The sequence below is a fragment of the Lepisma saccharinum genome, chromosome 15 (assembly GCF_977018435.1).
Source record: "Lepisma saccharinum chromosome 15, izLepSacc3.1, whole genome shotgun sequence".
NCBI classification, from domain to species: Eukaryota; Metazoa; Arthropoda; class Insecta; order Zygentoma; family Lepismatidae; genus Lepisma; species Lepisma saccharinum.
In genome coordinates, this window is record NC_139243.1 from 23,649,701 (window position 1) to 23,669,835 (window position 20,135).

Here is a 20,135-nt window from a genome sequence, read left to right on the forward strand (position 1 = left end):
TTTCGTCGAGAAAATCTTTTTTCTCCTAATTCATTTGCTGTTGATTGTACTTGTTGCAAATTTGTATTTTATAAAAAAATAATATATGTATATTATTTAATTGTGGATTATGTACTTTAATGAATCAACAATGTAATCAGACATTGCTAATTTTGCATTACTGTATTTAATTATGGGATTAAATTTGATTTGTTATGACGACTGACACCAGGGCGACTCAAATAAAAAGAGAAGACACTGACAAATTCTACATGCAACTATGACAAAACTTAGTAAAAACATAAACGAATTAGCAGCATGTAACAAACTTTATTTCATTTCGACATCTGTAAATGTAACTTTTGTAAAATAGTGTATAACAGGTTATTGAAAAGAGGAGCAAATTACATTAATAAAATACATAGCCGTCCATGTAGTCATCCATTGCCATTGAATTCTCAATCATCTTCATGAGAACGGCCTGGTTCTGTGGGGGTACTGCTGGCGGTTTCTTTGGAGGGGGCTTTGGCACTTTAGGAGGACTAGCTGGCGGAGGATAAACTGGTGGCTTGGCTGGCGGGGGATACGCTGGTGGAGGGTAGACTGCTGGCGGAGGATAAGCTGGTGGAGGGTAGACTGCTGGTGGAGGATAAGCTGGCGGAGGGTAGACTGCTGGCGGAGGGTAAGCTGGTGGAGGGTAGACTGCTGGCGGAGGGTAGACTGCTGGCGGAGGGTAAGCTGGTGGAGGGTAGACTGGAGGTTTGGCTGGATAAGCTGGTGGAGGGTAGACTGGAGGTTTGGCTGGATAAGCTGGTGGTGGATAGACTGGTGGTTTGGCTGGATAAGCTGGTGGTGGATAGACTGGTGGTTTGGCTGCATAAGCTGGTGGTGGATAGACTGGTGGTTTGGCTGCATAAGCTGGTGGTGGATAGACTGGTGGTTTGGCTGGATAAGCTGGTGGAGGGTAGACTGGAGGTTTGGCTGGATAAGCTGGAGGTGGATAGACTGGTGGTTTGGCTGGATAAGCTGGTGGTGGATAGACTGGTGGTTTGGCTGCATAAGCTGGTGGTGGATAGACTGGTGGTTTGGCTGCATAAGCTGGTGGAGGGTAGACTGGTGGTTTGGCTGGATAAGCTGGTGGAGGGTAGACTGGTTTAGGCATCATGGCTTGCATCATAGCAACCATCATGGCTTGCATCATTTGAATCATCATAGGCGGTGGGGCTGGTGGGGGAGGTGGGGGTGGAGGGGGTTGAGGGGGCGGTGGGAGTGGTGGTCTAGGCGTCGTTAGGTTTCTTAGTGAAGGTGGCCTTTGCCCTGGAGGACAACGAACATTGCGGATCTTGTTCGGACCGTTCGGTACTACACCTTCAACTTCAAGTATGCCATGAAGCCCAGGGAAAGTAGGGATTTCCTTCAGGTCACCAGACTCTTTGACATCAGATCCGAAGTGGCTTGGAACAAGCAACACGGGGTGCCTGTTTCCCGTTAAAACAACAGAACCTGGAGATATGGCGACGAGCTGCGGCCCGAGACTTACGGTATGATGGATCACTTGGGTCGTGGTTATGATTGGAGCGGAGGTCGACAAACCATCGGCGGCAATATTCGAGGGTGAAGCCGTTTGAGAAACACCATGGCCGCTTCTGCTCTTTCCCTGATTGTCGCTGGCGTGGCTGTGTGCAGAGGCTGGGTGGTTCATAGGGATTGCCGTGCTCATGTGTGAAAATGTTGAGACTTGTTCCTTGCAGCAAACCAATTCCGAGCCATGAATATTTCTTCCACAGACAACATTCTGCAAACAAAAGAAGTTGAGGTTGAATCAAGAAGTATAGATGGCGCCAGAGTATTATATTGCATGTTGTATGCTCGCACCTCCTTCAGCACATACAGATTTCCACCAGATGGTAACAATAATTTAGCATGGAAGAGTAGGTACATTTAATGTTAAGGTCTGTGTAATAAAACAGTTAACAACCAATTACAAAGAATTTACTTAAGGCAGTCACAAACGATTTCCTTCTTTTTTTGTTTTAATTAACCTCTCGCGTCACAAAAATAGTAAGTTTAGTTTCCTACTGGAATTTTTTGATAGTCGTCAGCATTTTTATTATATTAGCATGTAATATGTTTGATGAACTGTACTCCATTTTTTATGCACGAGGAGCAAAAAGTAGGGTATTCACCATAAACACGAGAAGGTTAGGTAGGTGTAAGCCTACTGGAAATAAAAAATACCTTCATTTCCTTTATGGTAAATTTACAATGCTAAAAAAAATCTGGGTAAATATGCAATATCGCCCGAACGGATTTCTTCAAATTTAAAATCTGATACCACCTACAACTACCACTGGCGCACGTACGGGGCCTGGTGGGGCTACAGCCTCTCCAGAAATTGAGAAATTCAACATTTAAAAAGAAAGGCAGCAAAGTAGTCTGGAAAAATCAAAGTGGTTAACGCAAACCTCCTTAAAAAGACCCTTGATTATGCATCAACATGGAGACAATGCAATTGTTGAGTGATGCCTGTAGCATTCCGTTGTCACGGCTGGGACACACGGTCTACATTTTTGATATTAAAGTAACTATTGTACGGATAGTTAAGCAAAGTTTCTGTGTAATACAATATGAAACTTAACACTGTTCATTAAATAATTACCCTTAAAATAATTTCCCAGATTTATAGCTACAAGTGAACAATTTTGTATCTCTTTACTTAAAAAAAATTATTTTGATATCTGTGAATTGTCAAATGACGAAAAATAAATTAATTACGACAAAGAGAGAAGGTAATTAATTGATCTTTGAATATCCTAGTAAAGTTGAGGCGGAAATGCAACAGTTAAAGGAGAAATTAATTGTTTTTTTGGTGTCACGAGTGAGACAATACAAAACAAATGTAAATGAAAATGTTCAAATAGACGAACAATATGTAAAATCCCTTCTACCTTCTAACTTAATTATGTATAATAATTGATTGGTTTTGTGCAAATAACAATTTTAGATTGTTCACTCACAAGATAGGATAAGTTACAGCATTGCATTTAATTTTGAGAATTGAGATTCAGGGGCATTGACCCCAATGGAAATTATTCTAATTAATAACAATAAATTTGAAATAAATAGGTTTATTTTAATTACGTTATAATTGTTATTGTACAATAATAATAATTATTAATTGTACTATTCCAGTTTTATCAATGGTCTGACCTCCCCGAGACGTAACACGATAGTTGTTACAGTTAAGAGCGTTCAATAAATACCAAAAAACACTGCCATCATTCACTTACCGGCTTGTAGCAGTTGGTGCGCTTGAGAGAAGTGATTGTTGCAAGCATATTGATCAAACTGTTTCAAGAAAGCAAGCGGTGTAAATAAGGTAGGTGAGCCAAATGTAGCCATAGTTCCCAAAGTGGCCCCACTTCACGAAAATCATATTAGCATTTCACAAAGTGGTGCGAATTAAGAATATAGAGAATGTCTCCAATTTCGTTAATTTTTGGTATACTAACTAAATTTGGCCTTCTAATCACGAATCTTCTGTTAAAATGCGAGGGTCAAGTCTGGAAATTGGGAAGAAAGCCGATATAAGTTCAGAATGTTTTTTTTAAAGCTGTAACGCATTGTTTTACGAACAAAATTTTAACTAAGCTAGCCTAACCTAACCTTACAGGAAATGGTTCGTGGGGCTATCCGTGAATGGTTCGTGGGGCTATCCGTGAATGGTTTGTGAGGCTACCCGTTCATAATGTACCGATCAGAAGGCCACAATTAGTTAATCTACCAAATACGAGTATTAACGAAAATCAAGATACTTTCTTACCCTACCCTTACCGGAAATAGTTTCGTGGGGATACCAGTTAAATCTTTTGGTACTATTATAGTATGGGGGTGACACCTATAAATCATATATTTCGCACTTTTTTACATTGCTAATGTACTATTTTGGAATTCGGAACATTTCCTAAGGTGAAATAATCCATTTCTAAGATAATGTATATTTCTTACATTTACGAGTACTTACTGTTTGTTATTTCGATTCTGTAACACATTATGGCGGGCGATAGCATACTGGTTTAGGGCGTGTTGTGCGAATCGATTTATGCAGTGTTGCAGCCTCGTTCACCGGAAAATACCTACTTTCGTACCCAGATTTGAAATTATGCTAATACATCGCAAACCATTGACGTTAGCCTCACAAATCATTGACATTAGCCCCACAAACTTTTGACGTTAGCCCCAAAAACCATTCACGTTAGCCCCAAAAACCATTTTCCGTAAGGTTAGGTTAAGTTACGTTAGGCAAGCCTAGCTAAAAAAATAAATTAAAAATACTCAACACGTCATGTTATAGTGAAAACACGGCGAGTTTGAAACACTGACTACGGGGTTACGTCATCTAACACACGGAACATTGTGCTCTCGTGCAGAAAGCAAATAGCGGCAGCAGAAACAGCGTGTCGGACAGAGATTTTCGCAGAAAACAACATGTATTCGCAGTAAAATGGATCAAAACTACATTCACGAACTTCCACAACGCTACAGAAAATGATTTCCGCAAGTACTTTCTCCTGTAAACTTGAAGAAATCAGTCACTCCTATACTATAATGTTACCAATCTTTTCCCAATGAGCAAATACCTATTGTCACAAAATATAAGTTTTGCAGCACTAGCTTCCTCACTGCGCAAAACGCCATTTTTTCTAGAAGAACGCTAGAACACCGTTGCCAAACCTTCCTCTAATCAAAGTCCGCAATGCCATGCTTCAACGATTAATGATCTTGGAAGTAACGAAGCAACAACTAATGCTCTGGAAGTAACGAAGGAACAGTGTGACAACGCTGGAGACAGCGCAACGTATGCCGAACGTCACTGTTCATATCATCAAACATGATTCCTATGTTTATGTATGGAGAATGATCGCGGTAATGAAGAACGTAATTTTGCAACATACAGGTTGTCGCAAAACTCTTTCAACAACGCTTGGGTGCTGGTAGATATCATAAAAACAAGTAACTTTTCCCTATAAAGTTTACCTCGAAAGCGCTTAGTTTCTGCGCTATAAGCGCTTAAAATCTATCCTGTACGTATGCAACCCAACACAGCAAACGCTTGCTCTGACATAACTACCAGGGGCGCGTGGCAGGGTTGCCACTAGCGTTCCTCGCTAAGGGAGACGACTTGAAAACAACAACTTGGGAGTCTTGCCTGAGCATAATCCAAAACTTTAATGATACTTGAGATGTTGTAAGAAGCATTGACAGTATTTATAAACTGACCAAGAAAAATAATGGGCAGACTGAAATTCAAGATTACTCATTCTGAAATATCTCCATGATTGATTGATTTTGTTCATTTCAATTCGCTTTTCTGCCACCTTTGGCTAATCGCGAAGATGAAGATGATATGATGAAATAACAAATGACACCAATGTCTAGACCAGGATTGAAACCTGGGACACCTGGCGCCATAGCGAGCTGAGCTAACCACGTTACCACGGAGTGTTTCGTGTATCATGCAATATCAACAATTGCAAGGGACACGTAAGGTAGGGGAAATCCACGAACGAATAAATGTATACATGATGTGTTTGCTGGCTCGTTTCGAACACGCAGACTGTAATGTTATTACAATTTATTTGAAAATTATTCCTATCTGTGCTAGCGTTATTGCTAATCGTGTTCGTCTCGTAAGGAAGTAATTTCAAGGCTCTTTTAATTTAATGATTGATTGATTGATTCATTGATTGATTTGCTTTATTTCACTTCGCTTTTGTGCCACTTTTGGCTAATTTGCGAAGATGGGGATGAGTGATGATATGATGAAATTGATGAATGGATATTCACAAACATCCATACCCAAGCCGGGATTCGAATCCAAGACCACTGGCAACGTAGCGCGTTGTTTTAACCACTCCGCCACAGGGTGCCGTCTTTCAATTTAATGAAAAACGTCGTTTTAAATTCACACATTAAAACTAGAGCTTATTAAAAACCAAAGCCAAGAAATGCATACTTATATCAAGCGCCGAACTCTAAAGGGCCTCGTATTGCACATTTGCGTATTATTTACATTTGTTCGTTCGTGGATTTCCCCTACCTCACGTGTCCCTTGCAATTGTTGATATTGCATGATACACGAAACACTCCGTGGTGACGTGGATAGCACAGCTCGCTACGGTGCCAGGTGTCGTCGGGTTTAAATCCTGGTTTAGACATTGGTATCATTTGTTATTTCATCATATCATCTTCATCTTCGCGATTAGTCAAAGGGGCAGAAAAGCGAATTAAAATAAACCAAATCAATCAATCAATCATGGAGATATTTCAGAATGAGTAGTCTTGAATTTCAGTCTGCCCATTATTTTTCTTGGTCAGTTTATAAATACTGTCAATGATTCTTACATCATCTCAAGTATCATTAATATTTTGGATTTTGCTCAGGCAAGGCTCCCAAGTTGTTTTCAAGTGATCTCTCTTAGCGAGGAACGCTAGTGGCAACCCTGCCTCGCGCCCCTGGTAGTTATGTCAGAGCAAGCGTTTGCTGTGTTGGGTTGCATACGTACAGGATAGATTTTAAGCGCTTATTGCGCAGAAACTAAGCGCTTTCGAGGTAAACTTTATAGGGAAAAGTTACTTGTTTTTATGATATCTACCAGCACCCAAGCGTTGTTGAACGAGTTTTGCGACACCCTGTATATAGACGTAAGTGCACAATTTTACACGTGACCCCCAAATCGTAACTCCAGATACGTTACCAGGACTTCATATTTAGTGAGTATAGGAAGTTGGAAAGAAATTGGAGACATTCTCCGTATTCTTAATTCTTACCCACAAAGTTAACAAATGGCACTACATCAATGTACCCAGTCCCCCTCTGGTGCACTATGCAGAAAACAGTCTCGGATTGCCAGCAGCCATTTTATGTAAGTTATTGCGTCAGGGATCGAGCAGATTAGTTCTTGTTATTATTTTAAGGTAATTAAGAAAGGTGTGTGTGTACGTCCTTGAAATTAACGAATGTTAATATTTTATACATATTTTGAAAGCTCGTTTCATTATCCTTTTGATGACATAGTTACATTGCAAAAATGTTTTTTTTTTGTGTCAAAGGAACGATACCTATTTTTGTTGAAAAACGTACTCCAGAGACGAGTTCCTAAGGTGGCTCATGGCGGGACACCTTGGGAACAGGTTACACTTGCCTCTGGAATTTATACTTTATTCACATTAAAATAAGTTTTATTGTTAAAGATTACCTATTAATGTTAAATTTGCACAGACTTTCATGAATCACTAAATGTTATTAATATGCTGGGTTTATATGTTAAATATTTCAGTGATTTTTTTCTTTCGGAAATGTTTCTCGAAGGCAATTAGTAGAGTGTATTTAGCTAAAATTTTGCTCCAATCCGAAATTAAATACTATACAGCATATATTTTTTCCAGGAATGTTCCCTAATGTTAGGACAACTCAAGTACAAAATGCCAAGAGATGCAAGTTTGGAGAAATCATTCTATATATGAAGGTCGGTCAATAAGTAACCACTCCTCCACAGAGGTCGGTTATGCGTCGTCAGTGTACACAATACACGACACCAATCAAAAGTTTGAGACTAACAATTTCTCTAATAAATTATAAAAAAACGAATAAACATGATTAAATATGTTTTCTTGAGCACAAGCAACGTTTCCTATGATTGATTGATTGATTTAATTTATCTTGCTTCGCTTCTTGTGCAACTTTTGGCTAACTTTTTTGCGAAGATGGGGATGAGTGATGATATGATTAATAAACACTCGCAAACATCCATTCCGGGATTCGAACCCGGGACCCCTGGCGTCGTAGCGCGATGTGCTAATCACTCCGCCGCAGGGGCCGACAACATTTTCTATGAAACTATAAGTGGGCCACCTTTGATACACATGGGCTACCTTGGGAACAGATGTAACGGTATTAAAATTATTTTAAAAAAAAAGTTACAAGAAGTTTTACAAAATATTTATATGGTACATGATGTTAATTAGTTATAAAGAGTTATTTCTTAAAATTTCAGTAATGAAAAAGCTACATTTACATTTACCAAAAAGAAGCTTTGCTACAACTACTGTGCATTACTCGCTACTTTTGAACTATTATCGCATAAGAAATTAAAGAATCACATACACATTCAAAATAAGACCTTAGTAATTCGTCTTACTAGATAATAGGTTCTGTTACTATTATCACGATACCAGTCATTCGATATGTTTTGATAGCAAGGTTACCATTTGAGACTTGTATATACTCTAGTTTTATTAAAACTATAAGGTGCCTACCTATTATATGTGTGGGGCTTGTCAATTCAAATTTGATATCTGGTATCCGTGGATATTTTTGAAACAATTCTCAATTTTGTGTTTGTTGCTCGTTATCATGGCAACGGATATTTAAATAAATCGGACGCAAATTTTTTCCACGGAGGAGCAAACAAGGTATTTTCTCGAAGGGGAGCGGAAACGATGTATCGTATATACCCCCCATTATAGTGTTGCCCCCTCAAAAAACACTCATTCGGTGTGAAGTTATGTTCCTGCAATGCCCTTACAATAGTTGACAAATTACTGTGACTATAATGAAATATGTGTGAAATGTATTCATTTTCCAGGTGGGCCGACGCCCCCTTCCCTAACGTCCATGGAAACATTGTCTTGGCTTAACGTTCTGCAAACCCAAATGAACTACGCGACATATTTTCAAAATCATTCACTGCGAAGCAAGATTCGCACACAAGAGGAAGTAGACAGAGGGGGAGATGGAAAGAGGAGAATGTTAAAATAAACGAACAATATACAGGGTGTATCATAAGCAATGGCGCAAACTGACACAGTTGAAAGTACACGATAATAGAAGCAAAAAAGTCTCAGTAAACACAGGTCTGCAAACGAGCCGTTTTCGAGATAATGACGAATGTGTGGTTGCAAGCCGCCACTGACTTCATTGTTTGTAAACGTCGTCCTAGTTGGTAAAATGCTAATAATACAGTAAGAAAAGTCATTGGAGATCTCAATTGAACATTCCGTAGCCTTCCATCATGAACGCGGGGATCTTAAATAGTGATGTAACTTGCCCCTCCCGATTAGTACTATTGATGGTGAGACAGCCCTGAACGGGCCAGGTACAAATATCTCACTTGATATTAATATAGACTCATGATTAGGTTTTATACTGAACTGAGCAATGCGAATGGCAGATAAAGGGTGAGTAGTAGTTGAATGAGATAAGCTCAATCGCTATTTAATATTCGCAATTTATTCGCATGTACTTATAACTAATGTGCATGGGTTTTAATTAATTCGCAAGTACTTAGAATTTATTTGCATGTACTTAGAATACTTTACATTTATGTATTTGCATGTTTATAACTTTTATGAATATATATTTATTTATTTTATGAAAAATATGTATATAGAAGGTAATTAGAGGTACTAAACGCTATGCATATGGTTTTATATTCATTACTGCAAAGTATGTAATGTATAAATCGATAATAATTAATGTTTAGAGTATTGAAAATAAGAGTTTACGGTTTATGAACCGCTATGAACGGTGGTAATGGGTGTAGGTACAGGTCCAATTACGATTGGGGACGGTCCCGGTACTCGAACCCGCGATATGTAATATTATTAATTAGTACTATGTAGTAATTGCATTATATTATGAAACACGGTGGTGCAACACGCTAGACAGAATACTGTCTCAGAATCTCGACTCGGCGGTGAAGGTAGAGGAGAAAGGAATTTGGGGAGTGTGCGTTCAAGGTCAAATGACGTCACAACGTCAGAACAAAGAAGGAATCTGATTGACCAATCAGAGAACGCGTCGGTAGATTTTCAGAACCGGTTTTTTCCAAGGTTAACCAGTACGCAAGAACAGGGGAAAGCTATGCAGTACTGTAGGGCAGGGGAGGGATTGAACCAGACAACAAAGGAAGTCTGGAATGCGCAGCAATGGTCAAATCTCTGAAGCTATGCGTCGCTTGTAGAACTGGTTTCAGCCGCCAATTAATATTCCGCTCAGGGTTGCCCCAAGGCACAGGACGCTTTAGCGCAGGTTTTTTTATCTGTACTATGAAGAAGGGAGAGCTATCAGGGACGGGGCCTACAGTTTTCACCATTTGCTTTTATCACGGGGTAACGAACCTAGGACCCTTTGATTATTGATTTAGGTAGTAAATGTATGTTACTGTGTGCTATTTAACTTAATTTTGAGTTTATTTTTTACCAAACTTTGACTTTATGTCAAACATTTTCACAGCTTATCCTTATTTTTACCAAAATAACACTATTTGTACAATTCAGGCAACATTTTTTATTAAATTTTGGACTCACAAAGACATTTTTTTCAACTTTTAACCTATTATTTTACAACTTGATATTAATTTTTTACAAAAATAACACTATTTGTACTATTCAGGAAAGACTTTTAGTTACATTTTCGACACACTAAGTGTGTGTTCTCAACTTCTATCTGTTTATTAGGCTTATTATTACTCAAAGTAACACTATTTATACTATTCAGGCAACATTTTTTCATTAAATTTTGGATTCACAAAGACATTTTTTTCAACTTTTAACTTATTATTTTACAACTTTATGTTAATTTTTTACCAAAATAACACTATTTGTACTATTCAGGCAACATTTTTTATTAAATTTTGGACTCTCAAAGATATTTTTACAACTTTTAACTTATTATTTTACAATTTTATGTTAATTTTTTATCAAAATAACACTATTTATACTATTCAGGCAACATTTTTTATTAAATTTTGGACTCACAAAGACATTTTTTACAACTTTTTAATTATTATTTTACAATTTTATACCTTTTTTTACCAAAATAACACTATTTATACTATTCAGGAAAGACTTTTAGTTATATCTTCGACACACAAAGTGTGTTTTTTCAACTTCTATCTGTTTATTTCACAAGTCCAGGCTTATTATTACTCAAATAACACAATTTAATTTAGTCAGGAAGGATTTGTTATTATATTTTGGACTCACAAAGACATTTTTTTCAACTTCTATGTGTTTATTTCACAAGTTTAGCCTAATATTTACTCAAATAACACGATTTGAACGTGTTTTTATTACATTTTGGACACACACACACAGACACACACACACACACACACACACACACACACACAGAGAGAGAGAGAGAGAGAGAGAGAGAGAGAGAAATTTTTCCAAGTTTACAGGATTATTCTCCAAGTTTACTCAAATAACACAATTTAAATGTGTTTTGAATTATATTTTGTACACATGAAGTGTGTTTCGTCAAGTTTTACCCTTTTATTTTACAAGTTTAGGCTTAATATTACTCAAATAACACAATTTAATCTAGTCAGGAAGGATTTGTTATTATATTTTGGATGCACAAAGAGATGTTTTCAACTTTTTTACTGATTTTTTGCAGGGTACGTATTAATTTTTATTTATTTTGTTTTGTATCATATATACATTTACAAATTTTTAACTTAGAGTTTGGTATTTATTTAAATTTTTTCAAAAACACTAAAAAAAAGTACTTTTAGCTAAAATGTAAGCCACAGAATATATTATTATTATTATTATTATTATTAGGGTTTACTGATTTCCACTATGCTATTTTTGGTTCTGTATTTCTATATGTATTTATTTAGATCCGGTTACGCCTGCTACGTAGGAAAGTTTGTTTATTTTAGAGTTTGCTGAGTATTTTGTTACTTTTATACTAGGTAAAGTTTCCAAAATATATCAGGTAGGGCTCCATCCATATACTTTTGTTTTTGCTGTTTGGAGATGATGCGATCAGCATCACTCTCCATCTGCTTTTTATTTTATGTACCCAATATTATTTTGAGGCTTAGTGAATTCTAGAGCCTATTTATGCAGGAGTTCGGGCTTGAAAATTTTGATTTCAGATAACCCACAACTATTTGTCAGAGTATTTTAAAGGATATTTTATATTTATTATGTGCCACTAGAATATCAAAGCTTGCTTAATTTTTATGTCTGTAACGCTGTTATTGTATTTCTAGCTAAGGCTTACTGGATAAAGTGCACGAAATGTTTATCATTTCAACTATTTGCTTTTATACGAAGCCAAATTTTTAGTATAACGAAAATTATTGTGTGGCTATAAAGACTGAAATCCCTTTCCCGATGGGTCCATAACTGGACGCTTACGAACATTGTTCCTTTTATTTTAAAAAAAATATAACCATTTATCAATATATTGACAATTCACAGGACAAGACGAAGTTCACAGACGACTGACTATATGGACCATAGGTCCACTTGCAAAATTTTTTTCTATGCTAGAAGAATAATTTAGCCTTATAGCCTTTTTCAAGGTATTTTAGAAGTATTACTGGTTTTTTGGGTGCATCAACATTTGGGTTATTTCCATTTGGTTTATTATACGAGGCTACAATCACTATATGTCTATGAGGACTAAAATCCTCTGATTGAAACTAAAACCTTAGGCTGTAACTAGGGACTTAGTATGTGTATAACGACAATTTATAGGACAACACGAACTTTACAAAGGATTGTAGGTGATGTAGGCCCACACGCCAGAGCTTTGTTAATCTGCAAGAAGCATTTACAGCTAATGCTACGAGGAAATGAGGTTGATTTTTTACTGTTTCTAAAGAATGCTATCTTTTTATACACCCAATATTTGCTTTTTCAAGTAACTACATGTGCCAGAAGCACTTACAGGCCAACTCTAACTAGACTTCGATTTATGTAAATGTAGCAAGAACTATATTTCTGAGGAAGCACGCAAAAGCAGATTACCAGATTAAAGTATCAGAAAAACAGATTTTTCTATGCAAGTATATTTTTATTGACTGGATTATTTAACAGATCAAACAGGAAGACTGCAAAATTCATTAAATGTAGGTCTATCGTATAGGTGGTTTCAGAGATATAAAAAGAACAAATATAAGATTTCGCTTTTTTTGCTTCTGAGGCTAATCGCGACGCTAAGGGTAAATGGCGAGGAAATGTAACAGAGGAGAAACAGTCCCAAAAGATATGGGCTGCATGTAAGTTAATACCACAGAGATATTACAGTAGGTGTAGGTTCTACCACCAGAACTTTTCTATTATAATAATACTGGTTATGCTGTACTGTTAACTAAAGATGCTGATATTTGAGAAACTTAAAAGCTTACTCACGACTTACTGTTGCACAAGATCCGATGACAAAATTTAAAAATTGTAATCGCCCAGACAGGGATTCGAACCCTGGACAGATAGGTTAAAAGCCTAACGCTATACCAACTAAGCTATCTGGGCACAAGGTATTCTTTTCTTGAAAAGTTAGTTATGTTAAGAAATATATTGAAACACTTGAGAACACTTTTGGTCTGGTTCGACAGAGAAGGAGACAACATTTCCAAATTTTTACAGACTGGGTGTATTTTTCCACTATAGGGGCCTTCACTATATGTAATTCGAAACGCTAAAGTTCAGCTAGCTTCCAAAATTGAGGTAAAGATTGTGTTTGGCGAGATTAACAAGTTACAATTATATCCCGTTACGGACAAATAAAGCTAAAACTCTCAGATTTACTGTACTAGCCAAGTTTAGTAACATTTTCTTCACTTTAGTACAAATACCAAAGAAATAGGTATATTTTATGTATAATTTGACAAAATGTACTAGTATTTAATTCACAAAGTTAGGTAAAAAACAGTATTTTTTAAAAATATTGTTACTGCCTTCAAATTTTATGTTATTTAGCCACTAACAACTGGTTTACACTGTTTGGCATCCTTTAAATAGGAAAAGAAGGAATTATTTGTTTAATATTTTTACTACTTTATATTTATTTAAGAAAACAATTCTACAGTTTAACTTAATTTTAACAAATTGTTACTAATTTATATATCAAAGTTATGTTATTTAGAGTGTATGAAGGCGTATAAAGTTAATATTTGTACTTATCAGTTCAACTAACAATTATATTTTACACACAATGTTTACAGTTAAATTACTTGAATCAGAGAATAATATTTTACAGTAATTGATTCATTCAGCACTAGTCAGTACTTTTATGCATCAGAAAGTTTTCTTAATTTTCTATTACGCATGCTATTTTGGGTTATTCTTAAAATGTATTTCTAGGGCAAACTGGTTTAATTTTCTGCTTATAATGCAAAGTTGACAGTTTTCGCAAAATGCATTGTACATTTGTTATATTCTCTACTTACAGTCCAAATATTATGCTTATTTAATGTATAACTAACTAACTCTCTAGCCTTTTTAAACCCGAATGTTCATGGCTGCAGCAACACATGCCTTTCATCTGTCCATGTCCTGACCAAGATCTATATACTCCTTTCCTTCCCTACCAATTTCCTTTAGGTTCATCTCTACATTATCCCTCCATCTTTGTTTTGGTCTTCTTATTGGTCTTTTACCATCAGTTTCCCATCAAGAATCCTGTATACTCTTCTTTCCTCTCCCATTCGTACCACATGATCTACACACCTAAGTCTTCTTGATTTAATCATTCTAATAATATCTGGACATGAATACAAATTATGTACTTCTAAATGATGTAACCTTCTCCACTCATCTCTCTCCTCATCTGTTTTAGGCCTAAATATTTTCCTAAGGATTTTATTTTCAAATACTCTCAATTTATGTTCTTTTCAATGTAAGGGACCAGGTTTATTTACTGTATTTAACTTTTATTTTTTGTAATTAACAAAAATTAAAAGCTTATACTGTAGTTATTATATCTTTTTCTATCAGCTTATTTTGAAATTAATATTATTAGGTATAGTCTTTGATTTATAACTATATTGCTTTTTTATCAATTTATCTAAGAGTACACGCAGACAAACACATGTGTACACACTTTTATGTGAATAGATATGCCTTTTTTCAATATTTTAGTATGAAGATTGCACTTTAGCTATTTAAGCAAGGGTAGGAAAGGTAGGATTTCTGATAATTTGTTGCAGGATTTTGTTGTCCAAGTATAGATGAGAACTTAGCTGGGACACTGGTTTCAACCTTTCCATGAGAGTTTGCATGTGAACTGTATGCAAATTGAGCACTATTGACTATGCATGCTTCTAAGTTTTGCTGTTATTTCACATCAACTCTGTGAGACTGTAGACAGTTTTCCCATTTCAAGTAGTTTTTATTGATTGTATTTGCATATGTTTTGGGGATTTAGCAGTTTTATGTTATGAGGCAGTTTGTTGTAGAATATTTTTGCATGATTGTTTTGAGATATTGAGTGTCTGCTTTTTTAATTGTAATTATTTTCCTTTTTTGTGTTGTGTATTTGACTATATTTTGTCCAAGTTCGTAGTATTTAGAATAATTGTTATTGACTTGTAGATGTAGGGAGTAATAATCCTTTGCAAGATGCCCTATACTTTAGTCTGAACATTATTCTTAGTGTTCACTTTTGAAGCCTTAGTATTCTGGTAGTATTATTAATGTAGAGGTAAATTAGGCTGAAATGTAGGCATTTTTCTGATAAATTATACTTACTTAGTTGTTTCAGCTGGTAGAAGTTGCATGATGGTTTACTGCTGATGATGTTAATTTGCTCTTCTTATGTACTACGTATGATGTAGCTTACTGGAGTAATTGGAATTTTCTACTGAAAAAAGGATTGCTTGTCTATTTTATTCCTATGTTGTTGAGTTTGTCCATAAGCAAGCCATGTTTTTACTCTATCCTATGCCTTGGAAGAATCTAGATATATTGTGTTTGCAGTTTTATGTTTCTCTAAGGTTTCAGCTATGTAGTTTCTTAAACTGTGCTATGGGTGTAACTATTGATTTCTCTTTCTGGATGCCATGTTGGTTTCTGTATTCCTCTTGCTGCTTGAATTTGACTTAGGTTGTTTGCTTTTCTTCTTAGATCTTTATTTGTTCAGTATTTTTTAATATTCTTTTACATAAAAAAATTCAAAGTACATTGTTAAAGTCAAAGTGTGTTAAAATTCAATTTTTCAAAGATAAAGATTTAAAAATACAATTTTCTAAAATTAAAAGTTATAATAGACATTTTTGTTAGTAGAAGTTTTTATACTAGGGCAAATTATTTTGTTGTTGATGTAAAATTTGTTAGTTAATGTAAAATTAAAGTAATTAAAAATGAATTTTTCAAAGTTAAATTTTTAAAAATACAATTTTCTAAAATTAAAAGTTATAATAGTACATTTTGTTAGTAGAAGTTTTTATACTACAGTAAATTCTTTTGTTGTTAAAGTAAAATATGTTAGTTAATGTAAAATTATAGTAATTAAAATTCAAATAAAATAAAAAATACTGAACAAATAAAGATCTAAGAAGAAAAGCAAACAACCTAAGTCAAATTCAAGCAGCAAGAGGAATACAGAAACCAACATGGCATCCAGAAAGAGAAATCAATAGTTACACCCATAGCACAGTTTAAGAAACTACATAGCTGAAACCTTAGAGAAACATAAAACTGCAAACACAATATATCTAGATTCTTCCAAGGCATAGGATAGAGTAAAAACATGGCTTGCTTATGGACAAACTCAACAACATAGGAATAAAATAGACAAGCAATCCTTTTTTCAGTAGAAAATTCCAATTACTCCAGTAAGCTACATCATACGTAGTACATAAGAAGAGCAAATTAACATCATCAGCAGTAAACCATCATGCAACTTCTACCAGCTGAAACAACTAAGTAAGTATAATTTATCAGAAAAATGCCTACATTTCAGCCTAATTTACCTCTACATTAATAATACTACCAGAATACTAAGGCTTCAAAAGTGAACACTAAGAATAATGTTCAGACTAAAGTATAGGGCATCTTGCAAAGGATTATTACTCTCTACATCTACAAGTCAATAACAATTATTCTAAATACTACGAACTTGGACAAAATATAGTCAAATACACAACACAAAAAAGGAAAATAATTACAATTAAAAAAGCAGACACTCAATATCTCAAAACAATCATGCAAAAATATTCTACAACAAACTGCCTCATAACATAAAACTGCTAAATCCCCAAAACATATGCAAATACAATCAATAAAAACTACTTGAAATGGGAAAACTGTCTACAGTCTCACAGAGTTGATGTGAAATAACAGCAAAACTTAGAAGCATGCATAGTCAATAGTGCTCAATTTGCATACAGTTCACATGCAAACTCTCATGGAAAGGTTGAAACCAGTGTCCCAGCTAAGTTCTCATCTATACTTGGACAACAAAATCCTGCAACAAATTATCAGAAATCCTACCTTTCCTACCCTTGCTTAAATAGCTAAAGTGCAATCTTCATACTAAAATATTGAAAAAAGGCATATCTATTCACATAAAAGTGTGTACACATGTGTTTGTCTGCGTGTACTCTTAGATAAATTGATAAAAAAGCAATATAGTTATAAATCAAAGACTATACCTAATAATATTAATTTCAAAATAAGCTGATAGAAAAAGATATAATAACTACAGTATAAGCTTTTAATTTTTGTTAATTACAAAAAATAAAAGTTAAATACAGTAAATAAACCTGGTCCCTTACATTGAAAAGAACATAAATTGAGAGTATTTGAAAATAAAATCCTTAGGAAAATATTTAGGCCTAAAACAGATGAGGAGAGAGATGAGTGGAGAAGGTTACATCATTTAGAAGTACATAATTTGTATTCATGTCCAGATATTATTAGAATGATTAAATCAAGAAGACTTAGGTGTGTAGATCATGTGGTACGAATGGGAGAGGAAAGAAGAGTATACAGGATTCTTGATGGGAAACTGATGGTAAAAGACCAATAAGAAGACCAAAACAAAGATGGAGGGATAATGTAGAGATGAACCTAAAGGAAATTGGTAGGGAAGGAAAGGAGTATATAGATCTTGGTCAGGACATGGACAGATGAAAGGCATGTGTTGCTGCAGCCATGAACATTCGGGTTTAAAAAGGCTAGAGAGTTAGTTAGTTATACATTAAATAAGCATAATATTTGGACTGTAAGTAGAGAATATAACAAATGTACAATGCATTTTGCGAAAACTGTCAACTTTGCATTATAAGCAGAAAATTAAACCAGTTTGCCCTAGAAATACATTTTAAGAATAACCCAAAATAGCATGCGTAATAGAAAATTAAGAAAACTTTCTGATGCATAAAAGTACTGACTAGTGCTGAATGAATCAATTACTGTAAAATATTATTCTCTGATTCAAGTAATTTAACTGTAAACATTGTGTGTAAAATATAATTGTTAGTTGAACTGATAAGTACAAATATTAACTTTATACGCCTTCATACACTCTAAATAACATAACTTTGATATATAAATTAGTAACAATTTGTTAAAATTAAGTTAAACTGTAGAATTGTTTTCTTAAATAAATATAAAGTAGTAAAAATATTAAACAAATAATTCCTTCTTTTCCTATTTAAAGGATGCCAAACAGTGTAAACCAGTTGTTAGTGGCTAAATAACATAAAATTTGAAGGCAGTAACAATATTTTTAAAAAATACTGTTTTTTACCTAACTTTGTGAATTAAATACTAGTACATTTTGTCAAATTATACATAAAATATACCTATTTCTTTGGTATTTGTACTAAAGTGAAGAAAATGTTACTAAACTTGGCTAGTACAGTAAATCTGAGAGTTTTAGCTTTATTTGTCCGTAACGGGATATAATTGTAACTTGTTAATCTCGCCAAACACAATCTTTACCTCAATTTTGGAAGCTAGCTGAACTTTAGCGTTTCGAATTACATATAGTGAAGGCCCCTATAGTGGAAAAATACACCCAGTCTGTAAAAATTTGGAAATGTTGTCTCCTTCTCTGTCGAACCAGACCAAAAGTGTTCTCAAGTGTTTCAATATATTTCTTAACATAACTAACTTTTCAAGAAAAGAATACCTTGTGCCCAGATAGCTTAGTTGGTATAGCGTTAGGCTTTTAACCTATCTGTCCAGGGTTCGAATCCCTGTCTGGGCGATTACAATTTTTAAATTTTGTCATCGGATCTTGTGCAACAGTAAGTCGTGAGTAAGCTTTTAAGTTTCTCAAATATCAGCATCTTTAGTTAACAGTACAGCATAACCAGTATTATTATAATAGAAAAGTTCTGGTGGTAGAACCTACACCTACTGTAATATCTCTGTGGTATTAACTTACATGCAGCCCATATCTTTTGGGACTGTTTCTCCTCTGTTACATTTCCTCGCCATTTACCCTTAGCGTCGCGATTAGCCTCAGAAGCAAAAAAAGCGAAATCTTATATTTGTTCTTTTTATATCTCTGAAACCACCTATACGATAGACCTACATTTAATGAATTTTGCAGTCTTCCTGTTTGATCTGTTAAATAATCCAGTCAATAAAAATATACTTGCATAGAAAAATCTGTTTTTCTGATACTTTAATCAGGTAATCTGCTTTTGCGTGCTTCCTCAGAAATATAGTTCTTGCTACATTTACATAAATCGAAGTCTAGTTAGAGTTGGCCTGTAAGTGCTTCTGGCACATGTAGTTACTTGAAAAAGCAAATATTGGGTGTATAAAAAGATAGCATTCTTTTGAAACAGTAAAAAATCAACCTCATTTCCTCGTAGCATTAGCTGTAAATGCTTCTTGCAGATTAACAAAGCTCTGGCGTGTGGGCCTACATCACCTACAATCCTTTGTAAAGTTCGTGTTGTCCTATAAATTGTCGTTATACACATACTAAGTCCCTAGTTACAGCCTAAGGTTTTAGTTTCAATCAGAGGATTTTAGTCCTCATAGACATATAGTGATTGTAGCCTCGTATAATAAACCAAATGGAAATAACCCAAATGTTGATGCACCCAAAAAACCAGTAATACTTCTAAAATACCTTGAAAAAGGCTATAAGGCTAAATTATTCTTCTAGCATAGAAAAAAATTTAGCAAGTGGACCTATGGTCCATATAGTCAGTCGTCTGTGAACTTCGTCTTGTCCTGTGAATTGTCAATATATTGATAAATGGTTATATTTTTTTTAAAATAAAAGGAACAATGTTCGTAAGCGTCCAGTTATGGACCCATCGGGAAAGGGATTTCAGTCTTTATAGCCACACAATAATTTTCGTTATACTAAAAATTTGGCTTCGTAT

At 34.9% G+C, this 20,135-nt stretch overlaps 1 protein-coding gene across 2 annotated transcripts in view; it reads right to left on the minus strand.

Annotated features, from left to right (window-relative positions):
- Window positions 1–295: 295 nt before the first annotated feature.
- Window positions 296–20,135, minus strand: part of LOC145999424 (uncharacterized) — a 42,057-nt gene continuing 22,217 nt past the window's right edge. For both annotated transcript variants that reach the window (XM_083136383.1, XM_083136382.1), the window contains exon 4: window positions 296–1,774. In XM_083136383.1, coding sequence (XP_082992509.1) covers window positions 389–1,774 — 1,386 coding nt within the window. In that variant the 3' untranslated portion in view covers window positions 296–388. The remainder of the gene's footprint in view (window positions 1,775–20,135) is intronic.